Genomic DNA, 20479 nt, shown 5'->3' on the forward strand with positions numbered 1-20479 from the left:
TGTTTATCTTCTGCCAATTTAATTCTCTCCTGAAAGTGGAAGAAAAATAGTTTTACAAAAATTTCTACCCTGCTTTCTCCAGTGCGCTTTTTATTCTCTGGTTCAAAAACGATCGAGTTAAAAAATATGGTTTAGTAGAAACTTGGTTGTGCTCTTGATATTTGTGGCTTTTTGAAGGTTTTCATTGTTTTGCTCCAGAATACTGTTCTCAAAAATGTTCATTCCAAGTACTGCAGAGTTCAGGTCCTTGAAACTGAATTTTGAAGTTAGATTTCTCACCCCATGTGGTTTTTACCAATAGGTTATTGTACAAGGCTCGTTTTTAACTCCTCCTTCTGTAAAATACTCCTTGTACATTTTGAGCTACTTTGTATAAACATTAGACTCTGACGTGGAGTCTGATCTGGGCGGGGTCAAACATTTCCAGATCATCCCTTCCATGAGATGTGTTCCTCACTGGTACAGAATGCATGCAGTGACAGTGGATGGGCTGCCAGCCTTTGTGCACTCATAGTGACATGGGGGGGATTTGCCAGATGTGAAATACTGTAATTCTGCACACTTAGTGGCAATTTGCCTCAAATAATGAACTTGCTGCTTGTCCAGCACGGGCTTAACTTGGAGCTGCAAAGAGGAGGAAAACAGCATGTGCACTGCTTTGATTCGTCCTGTAGGACTTGCTGTTCCCACGGGCCCCACTTCCAGTTTCCTGGCAAAGCCCCACAGACTTCCCTGAGGAATTCTGGCTGAATACCTCAGATGAGGGTCTGGCTTGTAGCTTGGATGGCTGAATCATAAGGGTATTGATGGGTGAGCTGAGGAGAGTCTTTTGGCAACAACTCATTTCACTGCCTTCAGGATTTCAGTCTAAAGAGGTAAATGTCAGCACTGTAAGTGAGGAATAAGTTGAGTATTAATGGATTATGGCAGTGTTATGAGTCGAGGCATCGCACAGATGATGTAACCAATACAGTTACTTTGATGAAGATGTATTTTCATTGCCTTTTGTATCTCCAAGCTTTACCACATATAATCCTTTCAACATTTGTTAAAAGGTACTTTTTAACCACTCACGTTGCCTCTGGCCCAAATGCATTAAAGAATGAGAGAACACAGAGCTGTCAGGGATTGACGTCATTCCACTGCTGAAGCTGAGGCAGAGATACCAGTGTCCTGGCTCTTGGCAAGTTCCCAAGCGTTACATCACACAGTCTGAGGAGCCCTGCCATGGGATGGGACCTATGGAATAGACACGCTTTCTACTCTGGTTTTTTACAAATATTTAATACAGGTTCTCTGCTATGTTTTCTTCAATCCACAGAAGAGACTTCTTTGTTGTCACTCTGCCTTCCCAGTGGTCAGTTTTTGTGTACATGAGAAAAGAGTTTAACTTGGGAAGTGAATTTGGTCTGAGATGGAGACTCTTAATTGTTTTAAAGTTCTAATAAATACTTCTCAGATGGAGGAGAAAGACTTAATTCTTTCCTGTATCTTCCTCCCTATGTGTGACTTTATTCCAGAGCCCTAAAAACCTGTATCGACAGATGTTTTAAAACAGTGTAATTTTATTTGCTAAAAGATGTTTGACACTATTTGCTACATTATCTTAACACAAGCATTCTCTTTTTGTGTGTGTGTGTGTGTTTCTTTTTGGCAAAGATTTGAAGACTTCCTTGCTCGCAAGTGGTCTTCCGAAAAGAGATTTGGTTTGGAAGGATGTGAAGTAATGATACCTGCACTTAAGACCATCATTGATAAATCCAGTGAAATGGGAATTGAATATGTTATAATGGGGATGCCTCATAGGTAATGTCAATGGAAACACTCTAAAAAATGAGTTTATTGTGTTAAGTTTTGGGTTCTAGAATTTTATTAACAAAGTTGATACTAAAAAAAGCTGAGGTAGCAAGAGTCAAGCCATGGTGTTGCCTAAAGTCTGGAAGCTTGGTGAATAATACTGAACTCACTTTTGCAGTCTGCCTTAACTAATTATTAGTGTGGTTATATAAAGACTGCTAGATACCTACAGTATTCACTTGGATAGCTGGGTATTATAAAACATCTGAGGGAACTCATCAGAGGGACTTTTCAATAGGAAGAAGAGTTGAATCCAGGATTTCAGGTTCAAAAGTTTCAAGTGAACTTTTGCAAATTTCTGATAGGGTGGTTTCAGGTTTTTTAAGTTTTATACTGTTGGCTCTGTTACTGCCATTTTTGAGACAGAACTGTGTCTGGAATTTTCTTAGAGGTCGGCTGAATGTATTGGCTAATGTAATCCGAAAAGAGCTGGAGCAGATCTTCTGTCAGTTTGATCCCAAACTTGAAGCAGCTGATGAGGTAAGATGCTTTTTCAAGAGATCTGTATAGAGAGCTCAACATTCAAAGTAGTTTTTAGTTGTTTTGGTCGTGGTTATTATGAAAGTAACATTATCAGCTGCTGAAATGCATTGCCTTCTTTTCTAGTTTGAGGAACATGATTTGGTGAAATTTATTAATGAATGTAAAGATTATGTTGGACCTCTAACATGCAGAAGATATCTCAGGAATGACTGTAGATGAGTAAGAGTTTGACTGAGCTCATAATCTCTAAGCATCTTTCTTTGTTTTATATAAATGGAATTAGTATCAACATTCTGTACGTATTTACCCAACATTGGATGGCAACAGTAAGGTAATAGATTAGGAACAGTGTTCCTATTTGAAATTATTTTGTCAAACCCACAGTGCATACTGATGTGCAGTTAACTAGTTGCATTTTTCAGGCTGAGGCACAAATTTTAGGCTTGGTGAATCAGATGCAGGAGGTATGAATGACATTCCTGAATCGTGATTGCATCTTGCTTGTTAGGGATCTGGAGATGTAAAATATCATCTGGGAATGTACCATGAGAGGATCAACCGAACAACAAACAAGAAAATCACTCTGTCCCTGATGGCTAACCCTTCTCACTTGGAAGCAGTTGATCCTGTTGTGCAGGGGAAAACAAAAGCTGAGCAGTTTTATCGAGGGGATACAGAAGGGAAAAAGGTAAAGATTGTTTACTATAGTAAATGTAATGGTAGTTTTTCATAGTATTTTTAATAAAAATACCAGTAGTTTCGTATCACAGGATCTTCCTTTTTTCCTTCTCCACAAAAGGGATATAACACCTGTTGAACTAGATAAGATTTCTGACACAGTAACTTGAGGAAGTAGGCTTAAAGCTTTCTTTTGTTTGCAAACTGAACAAAGGCAGCAGAATACTGAGAAATTTATGGTGTATTATAAAAATAGTGTTCTATTTTATAAGCACCACAGAAATATGGAGAAAGAAATCCTGCTGAGAAGCTTAAATTGCAGTTTTGGTTCCTAATATAGGTGTGGATGTGTGTGTCTAATTCTCTCTCTCAGGTTATGTCCATACTATTACATGGGGATGCTGCCTTTGCAGGACAAGGAGTGGTTTATGAGACATTTCATCTTAGTGACCTCCCATCCTACACCACAAATGGCACCATTCATGTTGTGGTCAACAACCAGGTAACAAGTAGAGCGTTTTCCAATCAACCTCTCTGCTGAACAGTTGCTCTCCTATTTCTTTTTTTTCTTGATTGTTATTAGCTGAGGTCATTGTCCCCTCTGCTTATTAAAATGGTTGGGATGTTTCTGAAAATGATCATAGTATCTAGCAACTCTGAGTGGATAATATTTTATCACCTACATTTCTTTAATTCAATTTGTAATACTTAGTAGGATTTGGTTTGTTTTTAAGGGAGCAAAAAGAACCTAGCTAGCCAAACTGAAAAGCTGGTGCTACTGCTGTGTAAATGACTATTAAATGCGAACCTCAAGCATTCAAACCAGAGTAGAAGGAGGTGGCCAAATTATTCCAATAGAAGCTTCTGTCATTCTTAGATTGGCTTCACCACAGACCCCCGTATGGCCCGTTCATCTCCATATCCTACTGATGTTGCTCGTGTGGTCAATGCTCCCATTTTTCACGTGAATGCTGATGACCCTGAAGCAGTGATGTATGTGTGCAATGTGGCTGCAGAATGGCGAAACACATTCAATAAAGATGTGGTGGTTGACTTGGTAAGTCTTGGTTTTCTTAACTTTTCCTTCTGTGTCTTATGTATTACTCTCTTATTTTTCTGTGGCTTAGAAAAGAAACATTTGATTTTAAAGGCCTTCAGCATCCTCATTTTTAAAAGGCAAATGACTAACAGGTGCACAAGAAGCCATAAGTGTTTTTTGTACCATAAACCTCTTAAAAATATCTCTAAAACTATGAAATGGAAAGACTTCATTTTACGTTTTGCCTTAACAACCGAAACAATCTTTCCCTTCGTAGGTTTGTTACCGTAGGAGAGGGCACAATGAAATGGATGAACCCATGTTCACCCAGCCTCTAATGTACAAGCAGATCCATAAGCAGGTGCCAGTGCTGAAGAAATATGCTGACAAGCTGATTGCAGATGGGACTGTGACACTGCAGGAGTTTGAGGTACACATCAACAGAGTTGAAGGGAGCCCAAGGAGCTGTTCAGTAGAAACTTTCACTGTATGCTGTCTGCTTGAAAACCTTCCTTTCGTTACTGTGATAACTCTTCACCCTTTGACAATTTGTGTTTCAGTTGAGTTTGGATTTTCATGTAAAACAAAAGGCCTGAAAGTACTGTGAAGTAATTAATACGTACTGCACAGAAAAAAAATTGCTTTGATTTTGAGATTTGTAAAAGGTGATCAGTTAAAAATGTTGGAAAACAGAGGCATTTATCAGCTGTTCTTAATCCTTAGACTCTTGATTCAGCAGCAAGACACCCACAGGTATAATTGTGTCTTCATACTGATAACCTTGGCAGGCTTGTGTCCAGCATTGATGCAATAAAATCAATTTAACCTTTTTATTTTCTTGCAAGAATTCAGCTAAGTTCAGAGATCATTTGAAGTATTCCAGAAGGATGAAGTGTAGAGTCTGGGTGCCTGCATTAGACTGGTTAGGTCTTTACCTTAACCTTTTTGAAAATGAGTGTGTAGAGTACAGCTGCAACAAAGGACCTTCTGAGGAGATGTGGCTAACTATGTAGTGACATGATATTGCAGATCAAGAAAAAAGTTTTTGCAGGTGGATTCTGTTACCTGCAGGAGTGATCACAGCTCATGCAGAAGTAGCTTTCCTGAATCGTTGTAAGAGTGTGCCAGTAGTGGCATGGGCTTTGGTGACTGGATCAAGGATCCTGGATGGAGTGTTTTGCTGTACAGACTGAACTCAGCATTGTTATTAATGCCTTTAAAGATTAGCTGGCTCAGTGACTTGAGTGTGATTTTGGATTGAAACATGGATATTGCAGAGGCATTCTGCCTCTACAGGATATGGCATTGTTACAGTTGCCGTAACAGGTGTGGCTAACAGATTTTTAACTAGACTCTCGCAGAAAGACTAGTTTTCTAAGAAGTTCCTTTATGGTATTTAGTAGCTTCTGTGACCAGGAGTATGAGAGCTGGATGGTTCTGATCTTAGAAGTATGACTATACATTATATTTGGTACTTCAGTTCTGTCTAATTCTAGAGTAATGCTTGCAGCTTCAGCTCTTGATACAGTTCTCTGTAACACCTGTCCAGTGAACTAAATAATTTATTTAGAGAATGTGTTATCCTGCTGAATGATAGAGGTCACTCTAAGATACAACAATGTTATGTTTTTCCATTTTAAAATAAGATTTTTGTTCTACAGGAAGAAATTGCAAAGTATGATAGAATATGTGAAGAAGCATATGCTAGATCTAAGGATAATAAGATCCTACATATCAAGCATTGGCTTGATTCACCTTGGCCTGGTAAGAAGTGTCCTTTCACTTATCCTGGTGTTATCTGAGTGTACTTTTAGTTTGAGTCCATAATCCAGGATATAAATAGATTTTATCAGATAGTGTTGCTTTAAAATGGAATTATCGGACCGTTGATTTGCCCCTGCTAAGGGTAAATACAGCATTCTTCCAGATCAACTTGAAATAAATGTTTTTCTTAAAAGAACTTGTAAAGTAAGGTGTGACTTTGAAAAAGATGTCTTCCCACTTCAGCAGAGAAGTGGCTTTGCTGTACTGTTAACTGTTTCTGCTGTCAGGAAAAAGGACTGTGTCTCATGCTCTTTTTGTTTTATTATTTTATATGAGGGATTGAGGTGTCATTTGCCTTTTATTGGCTGCCTCTGCCCACGTAGTTAGACTTCACAGGGAGTGAAAGCAGAAACAAAACAGATCATTGTGTGCCTGTAAGATCAAGTTCTGTTGTCATGCAGACAATCAAAATTACTGTGTTTCCCAGCGAAAGGTGAAGAACTGGGTTTAGTCTGCTTCTTAGATGTCACTTAAGAGTTGTGACTTCTCAAGTAAATTGTAGATACTATAGATATCTCTTAAACGGTCCTCGAACATTCACCAAACCTGTTACTTCCAGGATTCTTTAATGTGGATGGAGAACCCAAGAGCATGTCTTGTCCTCCCACGGGCATTTCGGAAGATCTGCTGACTCACATTGGCAACGTAGCTAGTTCAGTGCCAGTCAAAGACTTCAAAATACACTCAGGTCAGCTGGGCTCTTTGTACCTCTTGCTCTTCTTTTTCTGTATTTCTGCACAAAAATTGTTGCTGGGCCTTTTCCCAAAGAGGAGAATGCATGTGATCTTTTTTATTTTGACTCTTCTACTCTATGGATAAGGAAAATGTGACAGGTAAGGTCCTGCTGCTTGTTCTCAGCATAATGTTTTTTCAGTATCACATCACTTCTGTTCCATACCTCATTCAAATAGATTTTCCTCTGAGGGAGGTAAAAATTTTTTGTAACTTTAAGTTAATACCTTCTTTCATTCTTCAAGTCCTTGTGGAAAATGCAGCGTATTTGTGGGACTAACTGGGAAGTAAGACAGCCATCTCAGGAGGCATTATTAATGTGGAGTTTTCTCATGCTAAAACCTGAGGTAATTTGAGGTCCACTTTTCTTGTAGTTAGATAACTTTCTGCTCAGAAATACAGCTGGGATTTTCTTAGACCTGGCAACATTGCTGATCTACTATTGAGCTGAATTTTAGTACAGCTGAATGGGCACTGTGTAGGCAAAGTCTGACAGTTTTTCTTTCAACTTACCATTTAGCATTGATGATAGCATAAATATAGTTTGTTTTTTTTTTTTTCCAAAAAGTTTAGCTTTTATTCTGAAGAGATTCAGTTCTGACTTTGGCATCTATTACAGTAAGAAGTTAGCTGTGCCTGCCTTACGGGGGAGTCTCAACACTGTGTCTGAGATACCTTTATTTCTGAGTAAAAAGTAATTTAATAAAGCAAATAGATACTTTTACTTCTGAGTTCTGAGATAATTTTACTTCATGGTCAACTATTGGGATAATAGCATGTTCATTCCATGCAGAAACAGAGAGACACTTTTTGGGATCTTTGTTCTTCTATTGGCTTGTAGGATATGCACTTAGAATCAGGAGGAAGAGCTTTTTTTCTGTACAGAATCTCTAGCTAATCTTTCTACTCCTTCATGGATGACTCTAGAGAAAAGTGTTTCTGCTGTAGGTGTTATTTGTGTTTGTGTTCCTTTGGGACAATTAAACACAAGTAATGATGATAGGGCATTCCCAGTTATCAATTGCAGGCTTGTTGAGCAGATACAATTAATGGATGAACTTCAAAACTCTTCTACGCATTTGTTGTGACACTGATGAATTAAAAATTATAGTCACCCAATAAAATTTAGTATTAGACATTCTGATTAAAAAGGTAAGTTGTTCTTATAAAATCTTCGCTTAAAAAAAAAAAAACTACAAACTAACTATTTGTTACCAACTGAAAATCTGTTGGAAACTGCTACACTTTTCTATTTATATGATATTCATAGCATTGATCAATCCAGCCTGTTTCACTTTATAACATCTCCAAAAGTCCAATAAGACGAATGCCAAGAAAAAATGAGAAAAGGAGTGAAGAAAAAAATTACAAATCAAATTCCTAATATTTTCAGTCTCTTATAAAAAGTACTTGGTGTTAGAGATGTAGAAATAAATCTTAAAGAAGAAGTATTTCACCATGGGTCTTTTTAATTGTCCTCAGTAGTTTCTGACACAGCCAATCTTACTTTCTTCTTCAAAAACAAGATATGAAATTTATGCAACCCTTTGCCTGGGAAACAAGATTTTTTACTTTGCTAGCAGTTCAGTTCCACAAAAACAATTTGTAGACCCTGTTTAGGATCTCTGTTTAACTTAACCAGTGAGGAAGGAGAATGGTGAATGTAATAGGAATATAAAATTTCTCTGAAGCAGGTTCATTCACTTCTGATCTTTATTCTACTGTAGGACTCTCTAGGATTTTGAAAGCCCGCTTGGAAATGACCAAGAACAGGGTTGTGGACTGGGCCTTAGCAGAATACATGGCTTTTGGCTCTGTTCTGAAGGAAGGGATCCATGTCCGACTAAGTGGGCAGGATGTGGAGAGAGGTACTTTCAGGTGAGTACTGAGGTAGCTGTTAAATGTGGTCCCATACTTACAGAAACAACTTGGCATTTTTTAAACACTGTGGTCTCCTGCAGGGAGGGTGAAGTTGGGGCTATTCAGCATCAGTCTCAGTGTTATAGGTGCTAGCAGTCAAGAATAATCAAATCTCCTCTATCTCTGTAAAGAGCATTTTAGAGAACAGTAATCAAGGCAGAACAAATATTTTTAAAGACTTTCTTCCTTCTCTTGCTGAAAAGCAGAAATTGTATTTTTTCCTTGGTTTTTAACAAAAAAATGAACTGCATTCCATCTAATTGCTAAGAAATAAGATAAGGGCATTTGCTGCAGCAGATTCTGAGTCTTTTAAATACCATTCCAGTGGTGGCTGCTTGGAACTTGCGTGTCCTGTGAACAAACATGTTGCCAGTTGGCAGGGCTTTTTAAAGTCAAATAAGATCCTTTGTACTGAGACTTTTAATGACTACGGAGCATGAATGAAGGCAGGATCTGATCACTTGGTAATACATATACAGTTTGCTGCCTTACCTGATTCTCTGTGGAGTAAAATGTTAATGATGTATTTAATTGAAGCCTTTGATGTGATGCCAGTTCCTGGGGTGAATGAACTAGCAGCTGTACTGTGCTTCATTGTGAATGCTTGCAGAAAAGAGAAATAAATCTGGGTGCCTGTCTTCTCTGGTGCAGTACTCTCTTTCTGTGCCAAGCTTCACTTGGTATCCAGTCTTTTGGGCTTTCTTCCTTTTACTTCCATTGTCTTGGCAGTTTCACAAAATCCTTTGGACAAGATTTGAAAACAAAACTGAAAATCGGGAGATTTCCCTCTTCTCCAGCTTCTCATCCTCCCTGATTTCAGTACCATGGTCTTGTAAAGTGAGCATCTGCTGGGACAGGAACATCCATGTTCACTGATTAGCAACCTGCCTACCTATTTCAGGTGTGAGCATAGTCACGTCTAGCACACCCATAGACTTGCCTTGCAAATACTGATTCTCTGTATTCCCAGTTCTTGCACTGGAGGAAGAGGATTTTTCAGAACTATTTTCCAGATTTTCTTGATGCTTAAGATAAAAAAGATGTTATGTTCACAGCAATATAGGGAAAAAATAAAAAAAAAAGACGTTCAGAAAGAAACTATTTAGACTGGTTTAGAAGGCTAGCTAAGGATTCCTGTGCTATCTGGATTTTATTACTCAGTCTTTTAGAAAGTGAGTAAAAAGGCATTCCAGTGAATTCTTGTTAAGTTTGGGACTGAAGCTGATACTGCAGATGTTTGATTTATAGAACCTGGTTCTGCTTTACTGCTGGGTTTTGAGTTTGTCTGATGGGTAGTAGGATCTACAAAATACTAGCCAATGGTGAGATTATGAATTTTTGTTATGAATGTGATAGGCAGCTGGACAGTAAAGGGTGAGATGAAAAAAATGCCTTGGACCTGGGGAAGTCTGAGAGTATTCAACTACTCTGTTAGCCAGAAGAGAACACTATAGAAATATATAAGACTTAGCTCAATCTTCTGTATTCAAGCTCAATTCATCAGAGGAATAGATAGAAAAGTTAACTTGTGGTACAGACACATCTAAGACATACTGCAGTTTTCAGTAAAGCTGCTCTTTTTAGCTGTAATTGAGTTTCTTTGTCATTTATAATAATAGTGAGCAAAGACATTTGCAAATGCTCATGCATTTTCATTGGAAAAAAACACACTGCAAACTCGTAGAAAGTGTATTTCATTTTATGCTCTCTTTGTAATAGCTCCCTTCTTCACTCCCAAAAGTCCTTGGAGTACATAATGTCTCAAATCTCCGAGACTAACTGAAGAGGGAGTATAGGCTAGAATTTGGGAAGAACTGAAGATACTGTGTTGCCATTGTGAAAACAATATGATGAGGTGCTTTCATTGTTTTGGAACTTGGGAAGTGCTGTCTAGAAAATAGTCCTTTCTTTCAGTATTCTGTGTGAGGGCTTGCTTTCTTCCTGTTTCAGTCCTCCACACTATCAGTAGATAGAAGCTAGGTAAAGCTGCAGATAGAAGCACCTGGCCCCTTCTCATCTTGGAGGCACACTCTGGAGAAGGGAAGGAAAGGGGGAGAGAGAGAGAGACTTCAGTCTGTCCTGGTTTGATGTCAGTAAACCTGACAATTGCATGCATCTGACGTGTGTGTCTGAATGTTTCTGGCTGTCCATCTATGCTCATCTTAATCACCTCTTGCTATGTAAACACAAGACTGTGCTCAAGGAGCTCATCATCTGTCTAGGCCTTCTGTCTTTGGCTGAATAGCAAAACCAAAATGTCAGTGGCAAAAATGGTTTTGGCCAAACAGCTGCCTGGTGTGTGAATTTTCCCCTTTCTATCTATTTTCTTAAATGTGCTGTTTTTCAAGGTTCTGGCCTTAAGTTGTTGACCTCTAAATAAATTTCAGAGCTCATTTGCTACCGTTCATTATAGCAAAGGGAAGTACAAAAAGATCCAGACTTCAGTTCAGTGTTGGCAGCTATACAACACACAGCATTGTTACCAGTACAATAGCTGTCCTTATGTTAGCAGTTGTAAAGCTGGGCATATTGCTGTGATTCACTCAGTTAGTCTGCTCAGAGAGTTAATGGATTACAGTAATTACTTCAGTCATCTCTGTTTTGGTGGTATTCCTCAGTGCCCCATTCTAATGCTGATTAATGGTCTTCTAGAGAACTGTAAATGGTGCATGTGAGTGGAAATACCAGGAAAGAGGATACAACTTCTTCAAGTCTTGGTGCTGAGATTAGATTAGATTATTTGTTTTTTTTTTTTTTTTGCATAAAAGACAAACAGCAGTTGTTTTAAGGAAAAGATGATTAGAATCTGTGAGGGAGGAAGAATGAAATGTTTTAAATAACAATTTTTCTCCTCTGCATTTTTTTTTACTTTAATCATTCTATTTTATTGCAACAACCTCCCCATCCTTTTGCCTTTCCCTCCTAGTTCTACTAATGATGAGGTATTTTCAGTTTCTGTGAGTGCTGGAGAACAAACCTGGATAGTCAGTGAAAGTTCTCACAGTGCAGCATTTTTATTTAGATGTGGTTTTATTTCACGTGGTTTTGACCAAACCAGGGTGTTGTGTGTAGCAAAGACAACTGTGTTGCTTGCAGGTGCATTTGGTGCTTTAGCTTTGAAAACAGCTCTGTTGAAGCCCAGAGTTATGCTTGGTTAATCAATTTCCTTGAACACCTCTTTGCAGCCACCGCCACCACGTGCTTCACGACCAAGAAGTTGACAAGAGAACGTGTGTTCCCATGAATCACCTGTGGGAGCAGCAGGCCCCCTACACCGTGTGCAACAGCTCCCTGTCCGAATATGGGGTCTTAGGTATGTCTCTGACAGATGTGCGTGTGTTTTAGTAGCTCTGCTGCACAAGAAGCAGAGCTCAGCAAGGACAAGAATGTGAAAAAAGAGCTGTAAAATGGTCATATATGAGATAGGTATCAGAGCTCTTCCTCTCAGGTCCCAACATCTCTTAAACAAGCATCCCCACATTTCACAGTTTTGGGATTCACTTGGAAGCATCCATCTGTTGTGGCTGATCTTGGCAATGCTGGAACGTGCACCTGGTGCTTTCTCAAAAGGGGAGGAACTGACAAGAAAACCGGGGACAGTTTGTAATACAGATATAAAAATCCATCCTGGCCATATCTGAACTGCTATTCTGAATGTGCTATTTCAAGAAAACAAATTCTTGTTAGTGATAGCATTAATCATAGTGAATTATTTTACCTTCCGCCACACAGAATGGATAACCTCTCTCTGACATGATGAGGGTGGCAAGAGGAATGTGGACCACAAAGCAAATACATCTAAGAATTTATCAAAGTGTTAGAGATTCTATGGATAAATAATGAAATACTGTGTGAAGGAAAAAGATGGAACATTGTAGTACATGAAGATGGTAATAGATAGCTGCTTGCTTCAAAGTTCCAGAAATATTTAATTACTTAGTAATCTTTACAATGCTACATATTACCTATTGCTAATAATATAAAAATTAAAGTGGTATAAAATTGTATAGTTGGAGCATGGGCTGAAGAGCTTTTTTTTTTTAGGTATGTTTGTTGGTTCTGTGGTAGAATGCTTGTGAACAGAATCACATTTTTGTACCCCTAACATGTAAATGTGAACTCTCAGTAGGAAGGTGCAAGCAAGGATGTATATAAGTGTGAGAAAAATAATTGACATAGATAAAAAGGAAGAATTTAATATCAGAGAATGATTGTTTCCAATTTCCTATTATTTCTCAGAGTGTATTCTGGGGTTTCTTAATTTGAGCCTGTTTACAGTGTTGCTGTGAATTTTATGGATGAGTCATAGGTTTCTGGGTTTGGGTTTTTTTACATCCAAATGGAAGTGACAAATGTCTGGATATTTCTGTTGAAATCTGATTTTGTTCCAAAAATTACACCTCAGTAGGAAGCCCAGTGTTGATATGTTGATATTGAAGGGCAATTCTTATTGAAGGGCAATTCTTACCTTGCCACAATTCTGTTCTTTAAAAAAATAATCAAATGGGCTCTCTTTCTTTCTCTTTCTTGATCTCATGCTGCTCACTGTTGCTCCTTCCACCTTGCCCAGCAAAAAATGGATGAAAGTTGATTTAGTAACTTCCATTGAATACAAGCAGTAGGATAAGACAGGGATTTGTTCACACACTGAAAACAAGAGTACCATTTCTGTGCAGTTCTGCTTCAGCAGATGGGACGACAGGTTCTTCAAAACTAATAATACTGATATTTTTAATTGTCAAAAACTTTAAATCCATTATGTCTCAGATGCAGTAAAGGAGATTAAATTGATAGAAATAGTTGATAAGTGATGTGGCTCTTTTTGTTTGTTTGTTGGGATGTTTTTTTTAAACTAAAAATACTATGTTTCTGTGTTGAAGTGGTTTTATAATGAAGTTTCCTCTCCCTTGTTAGGTTTTACATACTGGCCTTTTCCAACAAGGTTTACTCTGTGTATTGTCTGCACAGAGAGACAGTGATAAGCAGCAGCCTCTCAGTCAAAGAGGAGCTACTAGAATTGATACCTGTTTGGGTGTAGCATCACTGGGTCTCCTCTTTATACCTGGAAGAATAAGTGCATGCTTGCAGTTCATGGAGTTGATTCTTCAGGAGAACCAGACCCCCCCACGCTTTATTTTTTCTAATGCTGTTTCTACTATATAATTCTGTTCCAAGGAACACTGTGGGATTAGTACACTGAAGTATTTGGAGGGTGTGGGGTGTGTGGAAGAGTTGGGAGAGAATATAAGGAAAAAAAGGAAGGTGAAAATGTGTTAGGAATTTACTTTATCACTGTGTTAATATGCAGTACCTCAGAAGCCTTTTGGGAATTCCTTTACTTTCTGTGAGGGAGAGATAAGTAAACATGGATTAAATAGCCCAACATGATAAAACTATAGATTATTTCCTTGACAGGTACATAAACCAAGAGCTGGTATCTGTTCAGAGCTGTGAGCTTTGCACCAAGTTGTAGTTGAGCTGTGTAGGAACACCTGGGATGTCACTGCTCCATTGAAATGATACTCTGACAAGATAGATTTCACTTAGAAATAAAACAAAAGCAGTCTTGTTGACTTGTAGTTCAGACAACTTATGTTTTGTGTACAGGAAGCTGTGGAGTGTGTGTACTTGGGTCATTAAATCAGAGTATTTAACAACCTCTGATAATTTTGTTTGAAGTCCTATGTCTGCTATTTTTAGATGTATCTGGATTATTATAATTTAGTTGTGCATCCACTCAGCTTGCTATAAATGTTCCCTTTTACTGAAACTGAATGTCTGGCAGTATAAGTGATGGCCGAGTGAAGTCATTTAAGCAAATGAAGTGTGTCTGAGTATATTTGTTGATTAAGATAGAGGAGAAAAAGTAACTTAGAGACACTCCATGCTACCTCTTCAGCACTTTTTAAATTCTTGAAAGGATTTCCTGTTTTTCTTTACAGCCCTTAGAATGACTTGTGTACTGTTGATTCTCTATCCAGGAGGTGTGATTCTTTCAGTCAGATTCAGCACTACCTCTGAGAGATCTTGGGCTGTAGCATCCTGTACTGGGAACTTCCAGGGAACATCAAGCAAGACAGACTCGGAACTAGTGCATGGTTCAGGAAATTCTGGAAACATGATACTTTTTCAAGGGGAAAAGTCAGGTTTAAAGCAAAAGGTGAAAGGAAGAGGACAGGTATCGGTGTAAAGTTTGGGCTTTTTTGCAGTATTCACCTAGGATGAAATATGTAGCATTACTGCTCAGTCAGAACAGTGTATTTTTAAGGTTAGGGGTAGCAATACAATTACCTGTCAGAAATTGTGTTAGGATGTAGGACAGGCTGCAGTAATTAGTGGTGTCTGCATGGAGTTCTAAGAAGGCATCAGTCTTTCTGTTTAATAGAGTCAGCCACCAGATGGGTATTACCTTCACTCTCTCCTGGGCTGTGTTTGGGTTTGTGAAAGGATGCATGTAGTCTGTAGTCCCTGTGCTTAGAATTTCTGCTAACATAGCACAAATCTGTCTGTGTAACTTTCCTCATTCTGACATTAAATCCCTGCTCTGATAAGCCCTTTTAACCATTAGTTAACATTCACACCCTAAGTCACTTTGGAATCATATTGAATTAAGCTATAGCTGTAGCCTTACTTACATTTAATTGAAAAACTACAGTTCTTATGACAATCATGAAAAGTGCTGCGGGGAAAAACACAGCACAGTGTGCTGTGTAAGCTGCCACTTTGCTTGACAACACTTTTTTCTGTGCCAGAGTGATGAAAGAACAGTGAAGGAGCACAGCAGGAACTGGACTAATAGAAACAAGCATTTCTGCTAGGCCTGTCATCTAGGGACCTTAATGAACTCCAGCAATTAAAACATTAGTTTTGCAGCCTTAGTCAAGTGCTGTATATCTTTCTTCCCTCTCTCTCCTCAGTTAAGAAGTTTACCAAAGTACTGTGCTGGGTCCTGATTCCCTGTGCCCTGGTGTGCTTTGAGAGGCTGCTGGGTGTTTGTAGTTGGCTGGTTGCTCTCTAACACCCTTTGGGTGTGCATATTCCTTATCTGTCATTCTTTGAAAGCTGTGTCTTGCTGCCTGGTTGCCTTGGCACTGGATTTCCTCACAGCTTAAACCTGTTCCCAGTTTTTCTAGCTGTGTAGGAATTACTCCCTTAAAGCCACAAGATGTGCACAGCAATCTGAAGAAATGATCAGTTCTTGTTTCTGCAGACACAAACAATAAAGTTTGCAAGGTCTCTGCTGCAGTTTTTTTAAAATTCTTTATTCTGGTCTGAGATTGAGCCATCACGAGAGGCCTGGGTAGGAACCTCCTCCCCTGCGGTTCACGTCCCATCCCTGGAGCAGTGGAGACTTTCTGGCTTCAGGTCACCTTCCCTGACCTTGACTTTGGTGCCCCAAAGATTCCCTTTCAGGAGAAGCTCCTCACTACTCCTGGGTTGTTCATCTTGTATCTGTCTAGATGTCTTTCCACCAGCAGTTTTTCTTAATTTATCAGTTCGGATCTTGCTCTTTAAGTGATTTTCTCCACATGCAGGTAGGAGCAGTAATTCTTGACAGACTCCCTAGTTTCTCAAGAATTAAAACTATTCTGCTACAGTTGCTATAGTTTTAATGTTAATAACTCTCATTGTCATTTCCCTAGTGGAAAATTGAGTTCTGGTATACAAAAGATGTGTTTACCACAGACACATGTACCGTGAAATTGGCAACATTCATTTCAAAATATTAATCAGAATGTATAGATTGCATTTGGATATATTTTCCCAGATATTTTTTGTGGCTATCAGAAAGCTTGCAAATGGCATCTGTGTTAAGATCACACCTTTAGATGCAGCTTCACCTAGAACATTGTCACCTTATGGAGATTAGCACAAAGTTGGCAACGAGACAGGACCTGAGAAATTATATTATTTTTTTGCATGTGAATTCTACAAGTGATCTTTGGTATATGGAGTAAAATCATGTGTGTGCTGTGACCAAATCTTAAGTGTGGACTAAGCTGCATACTCTTTGAAAAGCACTGTGTGATTACTGATACCTCTGAGTGGTCAAGACCTCAGTTTGTTCCTTTCTAAAAGCCAGATTACCCCACCCTTACAGAGAGCAGCATATGCACAAATAAGTCTTGAACATATTGCATATTTCCTCAACCATGTCACCCAATCAGTAGAAATGGTCTCTTCAAGCTTGTGTAAAATTAGAATGGGATTCAAGCCTGTCTAGGGAAATCTATTTTTCAGATACCTTTGGGAACAACACGCATGGAAGGAGTTGTGGAAATTTTTCCACTGTTTTCATTGTCTTAAGGGCAATAGAATTACACAAATGAGGAGGCCAGGTATGAAAAATATGTTCTGAAGGAAAGGCCGTTCACGCAGTCAGGCCAAAGGCACGTCAGCAAAAGCCATCTTTGGTGGTAGTGACCTGTCATGGTGACTCACAGACAAAAGGCCTGCCTGACTTAACAGTCTCCTTTTGGCCTCTAACTTGCTAGTTGCCTTTTGGTGGGATCATGAGCATCTGCTGAAGGCATGGATGGACTGTTCAGAGATCAGCAGTCCAAATGCCAAGTGATGCAAAGATTTCTTGCCATGGAGGTTGTAAGCAAAAAGCTGGGTTGGAATTACAAAGGAGGAGGCTATGAAGACACACTATAAAAACAGCCTGTAAAACTGTTCTCTCTGTGAATAAAAAATTTCACTGAAAGCTCTTGTTGCTTTTGATAACATGACTAGTCTTGTTTTTGTTGGAGATTTTCCTTGTGGAACTGGATAACTTGCTTTAAACTTTCTGTAACCGTGAGTTTATTACTCCTCAATTTCATAAGGAGGAAATGTGTGTCCTTCACTCTCTCTTCCCTCAGTTTGACAGTAGAACTTTCAGGGATGAACTAGTTGTATATGTTTGTGGCATTCATCACACATAGACCTCAATCTGAGCTTAGCTCTCAGAGTGCCTCTCTGATAATGAAAACAAAAGTGAAAGCTGAGCAAAACTAAAACATAATAAAGTAGGTTTGAACAGGTTTGATGTGATTCTCTGATCTTACTCCCTGAATCAATTACTTTGCAGTAACGTTAAAGGACGCAGCATGTGCACATATGCTGTATGTGCCACATGTTGTTCTCATAATATATTAATTTTTTTAATGCCTGGAATGACAGGCCATCTAAAAGATAGATATTTTTCTAATATTCCTTATGTAATTTTTTTTGTATTACAGTTTCCTTTAAAGTAATTCTCTTATGCACTGAACTCCACAAAGGGAGGCTCTCCTAGAGAAACTGCAGCCTCCAGTCACCAGGATATAAATCACAAATGATGAGTATCTGAGAGATGTCAGCCATCACTTGATGGTAACCCTGTCACAGTAGCCTTCTGTGTGTGGAGAATGTCAAGATACTAAACTTGTTTCTTTCAGCTAGCCTGAGATTTTTTGAATTTCATGACACTTTTCTAATTGGCAGAGCTGTATAGTGGGTTTGATCAAGTCAGAAATTATGGTTCCAGTGACTTCGGGATTTTTCCTGGCTTTGCAACAGTTTACTGTAGTTTACTAAATACTGGTGGTCACAAAGTGGTATTGGGTTTTACTCATACACAGTATTTAGGAGGCATATTAGGAACCTGACTTATGATTGTATTTCAGCTCATAGTCACCTTTGGGTCTAGGAAATATTATCCACAGCATAAGGTTTACAAGTAGCTATTTTCATCCTTTATTCCTCAGAATGTCTGTAAGTGAAATAGACAAGAAACTCAAATTAATGCATAGAGTCAGATTCTACACCTATAGTATCTTTTTAAATAAAACTTTACACCAGCAAAGCTAGTTGCTCTGCTGTAACCTTCAATGAAAGCCTTCCCATGTTGCAGTTCTGTATCTGAAAGCAGATCATTATATTCTCTGCAGAGCTTCAACATAAAATGTATTTATCGATCAAATGTTTATTTTCTATGCGTAGTGAATCAGTTTTGCCTCAGTCAGAGCCTCTGCATCCAGAGCAGTGCTGTATAGCACTGCTTTCTACTGAGAGCAGTTGAAAGCCTTTTCAGTTTTAATCATTCCAAACTACAGGTGTAGAATCTGACTACAGCTATTCACTCAGCACTCCAGGCTCTGCTACGTCAAAGTGTCAAAGGAAAATATGAACAGAGATCCAATATTTATTTTGATACTATTGGATATGTTTAGATGTTCACTATGGAACCTTACCTGACAGGCACTCTGCACATGGCTAAGTTTTCCTGTTCTGACTTAACACCAAATTCTGCATTTTTTAAAAAAAGTTACATGGCAGAGGCCACGTAGCACATGCAAACACCCTCGTAGTTTTCTATGTTGTGCCTTTGTAGAGCTGCTGGGAATCAATTGCCTGGTTTATGTTGCAGTACCAGTTTAGGTTTCTTTTTGCCAGTCATCTCTTCAGGTCCTGTTGTAGAACCAGGGCTCTATTGTACTGCAGCAGGTCTCTCAGGGAGAGCATTAATTTGTTTCTGCCTTTAAGAGATAGAGTCTTCAGTTATTTTGGGGCCTTGACAAGTTTTTGGAGCAGACAAGAAGCTGCACGGCTTGCCCTGTGCAGGACACCTGAGCTCCTGCTGCAGTACGTTTGTCCTGCTGTGCTAACCTGACGTGGCTGAGTATGGGGAATGTGTGGCACTTCTGCTCTGTATGGGGTTGATGAATTTACAGTTCAAATGGTACAAATTTAGGGAAATTTCTGCACTTACCTGCTACCAAAACCACCAGACAGTGGTTTCATAGCTTTTGCAGTGATGTTGTCTTCATGAAGAGCACTTCTATTCTCCTCTGCCACTGAGGCAGAGACCCAAAGGGTCCTTAACTCTGCCAAAGAAGGGGTTGTTTATCCAAGTCCCAGATGTGTCTCTCATGCAGCTATTATGTTCAAGCTTTTTTGAAGATCTGAAGACTAAGATCCTGTCTGTAGACTGAAAATTGATGCCACCAGTCATTTTGTTCAGCACTTGCAGATGAGAGAGGGGGAAAAATCCCCAATGTTGTTCAGGGCTGTGCAAGTATTAAAATTAATAAGTAACTTTTTGAACTGGTAATGGGCTGTAAGTGGGTTTTTACAGGAAAATATAATAGTGACCTCTCAGGAAAGCATTACACAAAAGTTGGAGCTGAGGGAGGGGTTTTAGTTGTTCACTTAAAACATTGTATGACATTGAAATATTTGAGGAATTGTTTGAAGAATTGGAGTCAGGATGGAAAAATGTTATTTGCTGATTTTTCTGATGGCAGTTTGAAAACAGCATGATTTGTAACAGTTCACGCTCTTAGTTTGGGTTTGGGTTTTATTTTTAACGAGAAATGAACCGAATTCTCAGCAAATCTGTTTATTTTCTAATTCTCCTACTTGTCTGGTTCTCAGGCTTTGAACTTGGCTTCGCTATGGCAAGCCCCAACGCCCTGGTGTGCTGGGAGGCCCAGTTTGGTGACTTCCACAACACGGCGCAGTGTATAATAGACCAGTTCATCAGCTCCGGCCAGGCCAAGTGGGTCCGGCACAACGGCATCGTCCTGCTCCTGCCGCATGGGATGGAAGGAATGGTGAGGGCTGCTGGCTGGGAAATGCAGGAGGGAAGTGCTGGCTGCAGTGCCTTCCTCTGCAGCTGGAAAAGCCAAAGGTGTCTTGGGGATCCAGTGGGGAGAGAAACCCAGGGGAGGAAGGCACTGTTTAGCATGTTGGACTGCCTCAGTGTTACAGAGAAAATGTGAACAAATTGATAGGCAAGGACGAAAAAAGCCCGAGAAACATTTCTGAGCTTTTAGCTTTGTGTCCTCCTTATTGGCATGTACCACTTTTCCTGCAATTTTTTAAATTTTTCTCTCTCTTTCTGGGTATCTTTCCTTAAAATATTGGCTTCTTTCCCTTGAAAGCTGGATTCTTAGCGTGCAACGTGAGTGTCTAGGAGTG

General features: G+C 39.1%; 1 protein-coding gene across 4 annotated transcripts in view; it reads left to right on the forward strand.

Annotated features, from left to right (window-relative positions):
* The window catches only part of OGDHL (oxoglutarate dehydrogenase like), a 52712-nt gene that overhangs the window by 20647 nt on the left and 11586 nt on the right, over positions 1 to 20479 (forward strand). For all 4 annotated transcript variants that reach the window (XM_027895926.1, XM_027895925.1, XM_027895924.1 and 1 more), the window contains 11 exons: positions 1660 to 1806; positions 2247 to 2337; positions 2849 to 3028; positions 3392 to 3520; positions 3896 to 4075; positions 4335 to 4487; positions 5719 to 5821; positions 6441 to 6569; positions 8341 to 8491; positions 11719 to 11846; positions 19934 to 20112. In XM_027895926.1, coding sequence (XP_027751727.1) covers positions 1660 to 1806; positions 2247 to 2337; positions 2849 to 3028; positions 3392 to 3520; positions 3896 to 4075; positions 4335 to 4487; positions 5719 to 5821; positions 6441 to 6569; positions 8341 to 8491; positions 11719 to 11846; positions 19934 to 20112 — 1570 coding nt within the window. The remainder of the gene's footprint in view (positions 1 to 1659; positions 1807 to 2246; positions 2338 to 2848; positions 3029 to 3391; positions 3521 to 3895; positions 4076 to 4334; positions 4488 to 5718; positions 5822 to 6440; positions 6570 to 8340; positions 8492 to 11718; positions 11847 to 19933; positions 20113 to 20479) is intronic.

Source organism: Empidonax traillii, unplaced genomic scaffold (assembly GCF_003031625.1).
Source record: "Empidonax traillii isolate 1590-97213 ecotype Southwest subspecies unplaced genomic scaffold, ASM303162v1 scaffold475:size860808, whole genome shotgun sequence".
In the NCBI taxonomy this organism is placed as follows: domain Eukaryota; kingdom Metazoa; phylum Chordata; class Aves; order Passeriformes; family Tyrannidae; genus Empidonax; species Empidonax traillii.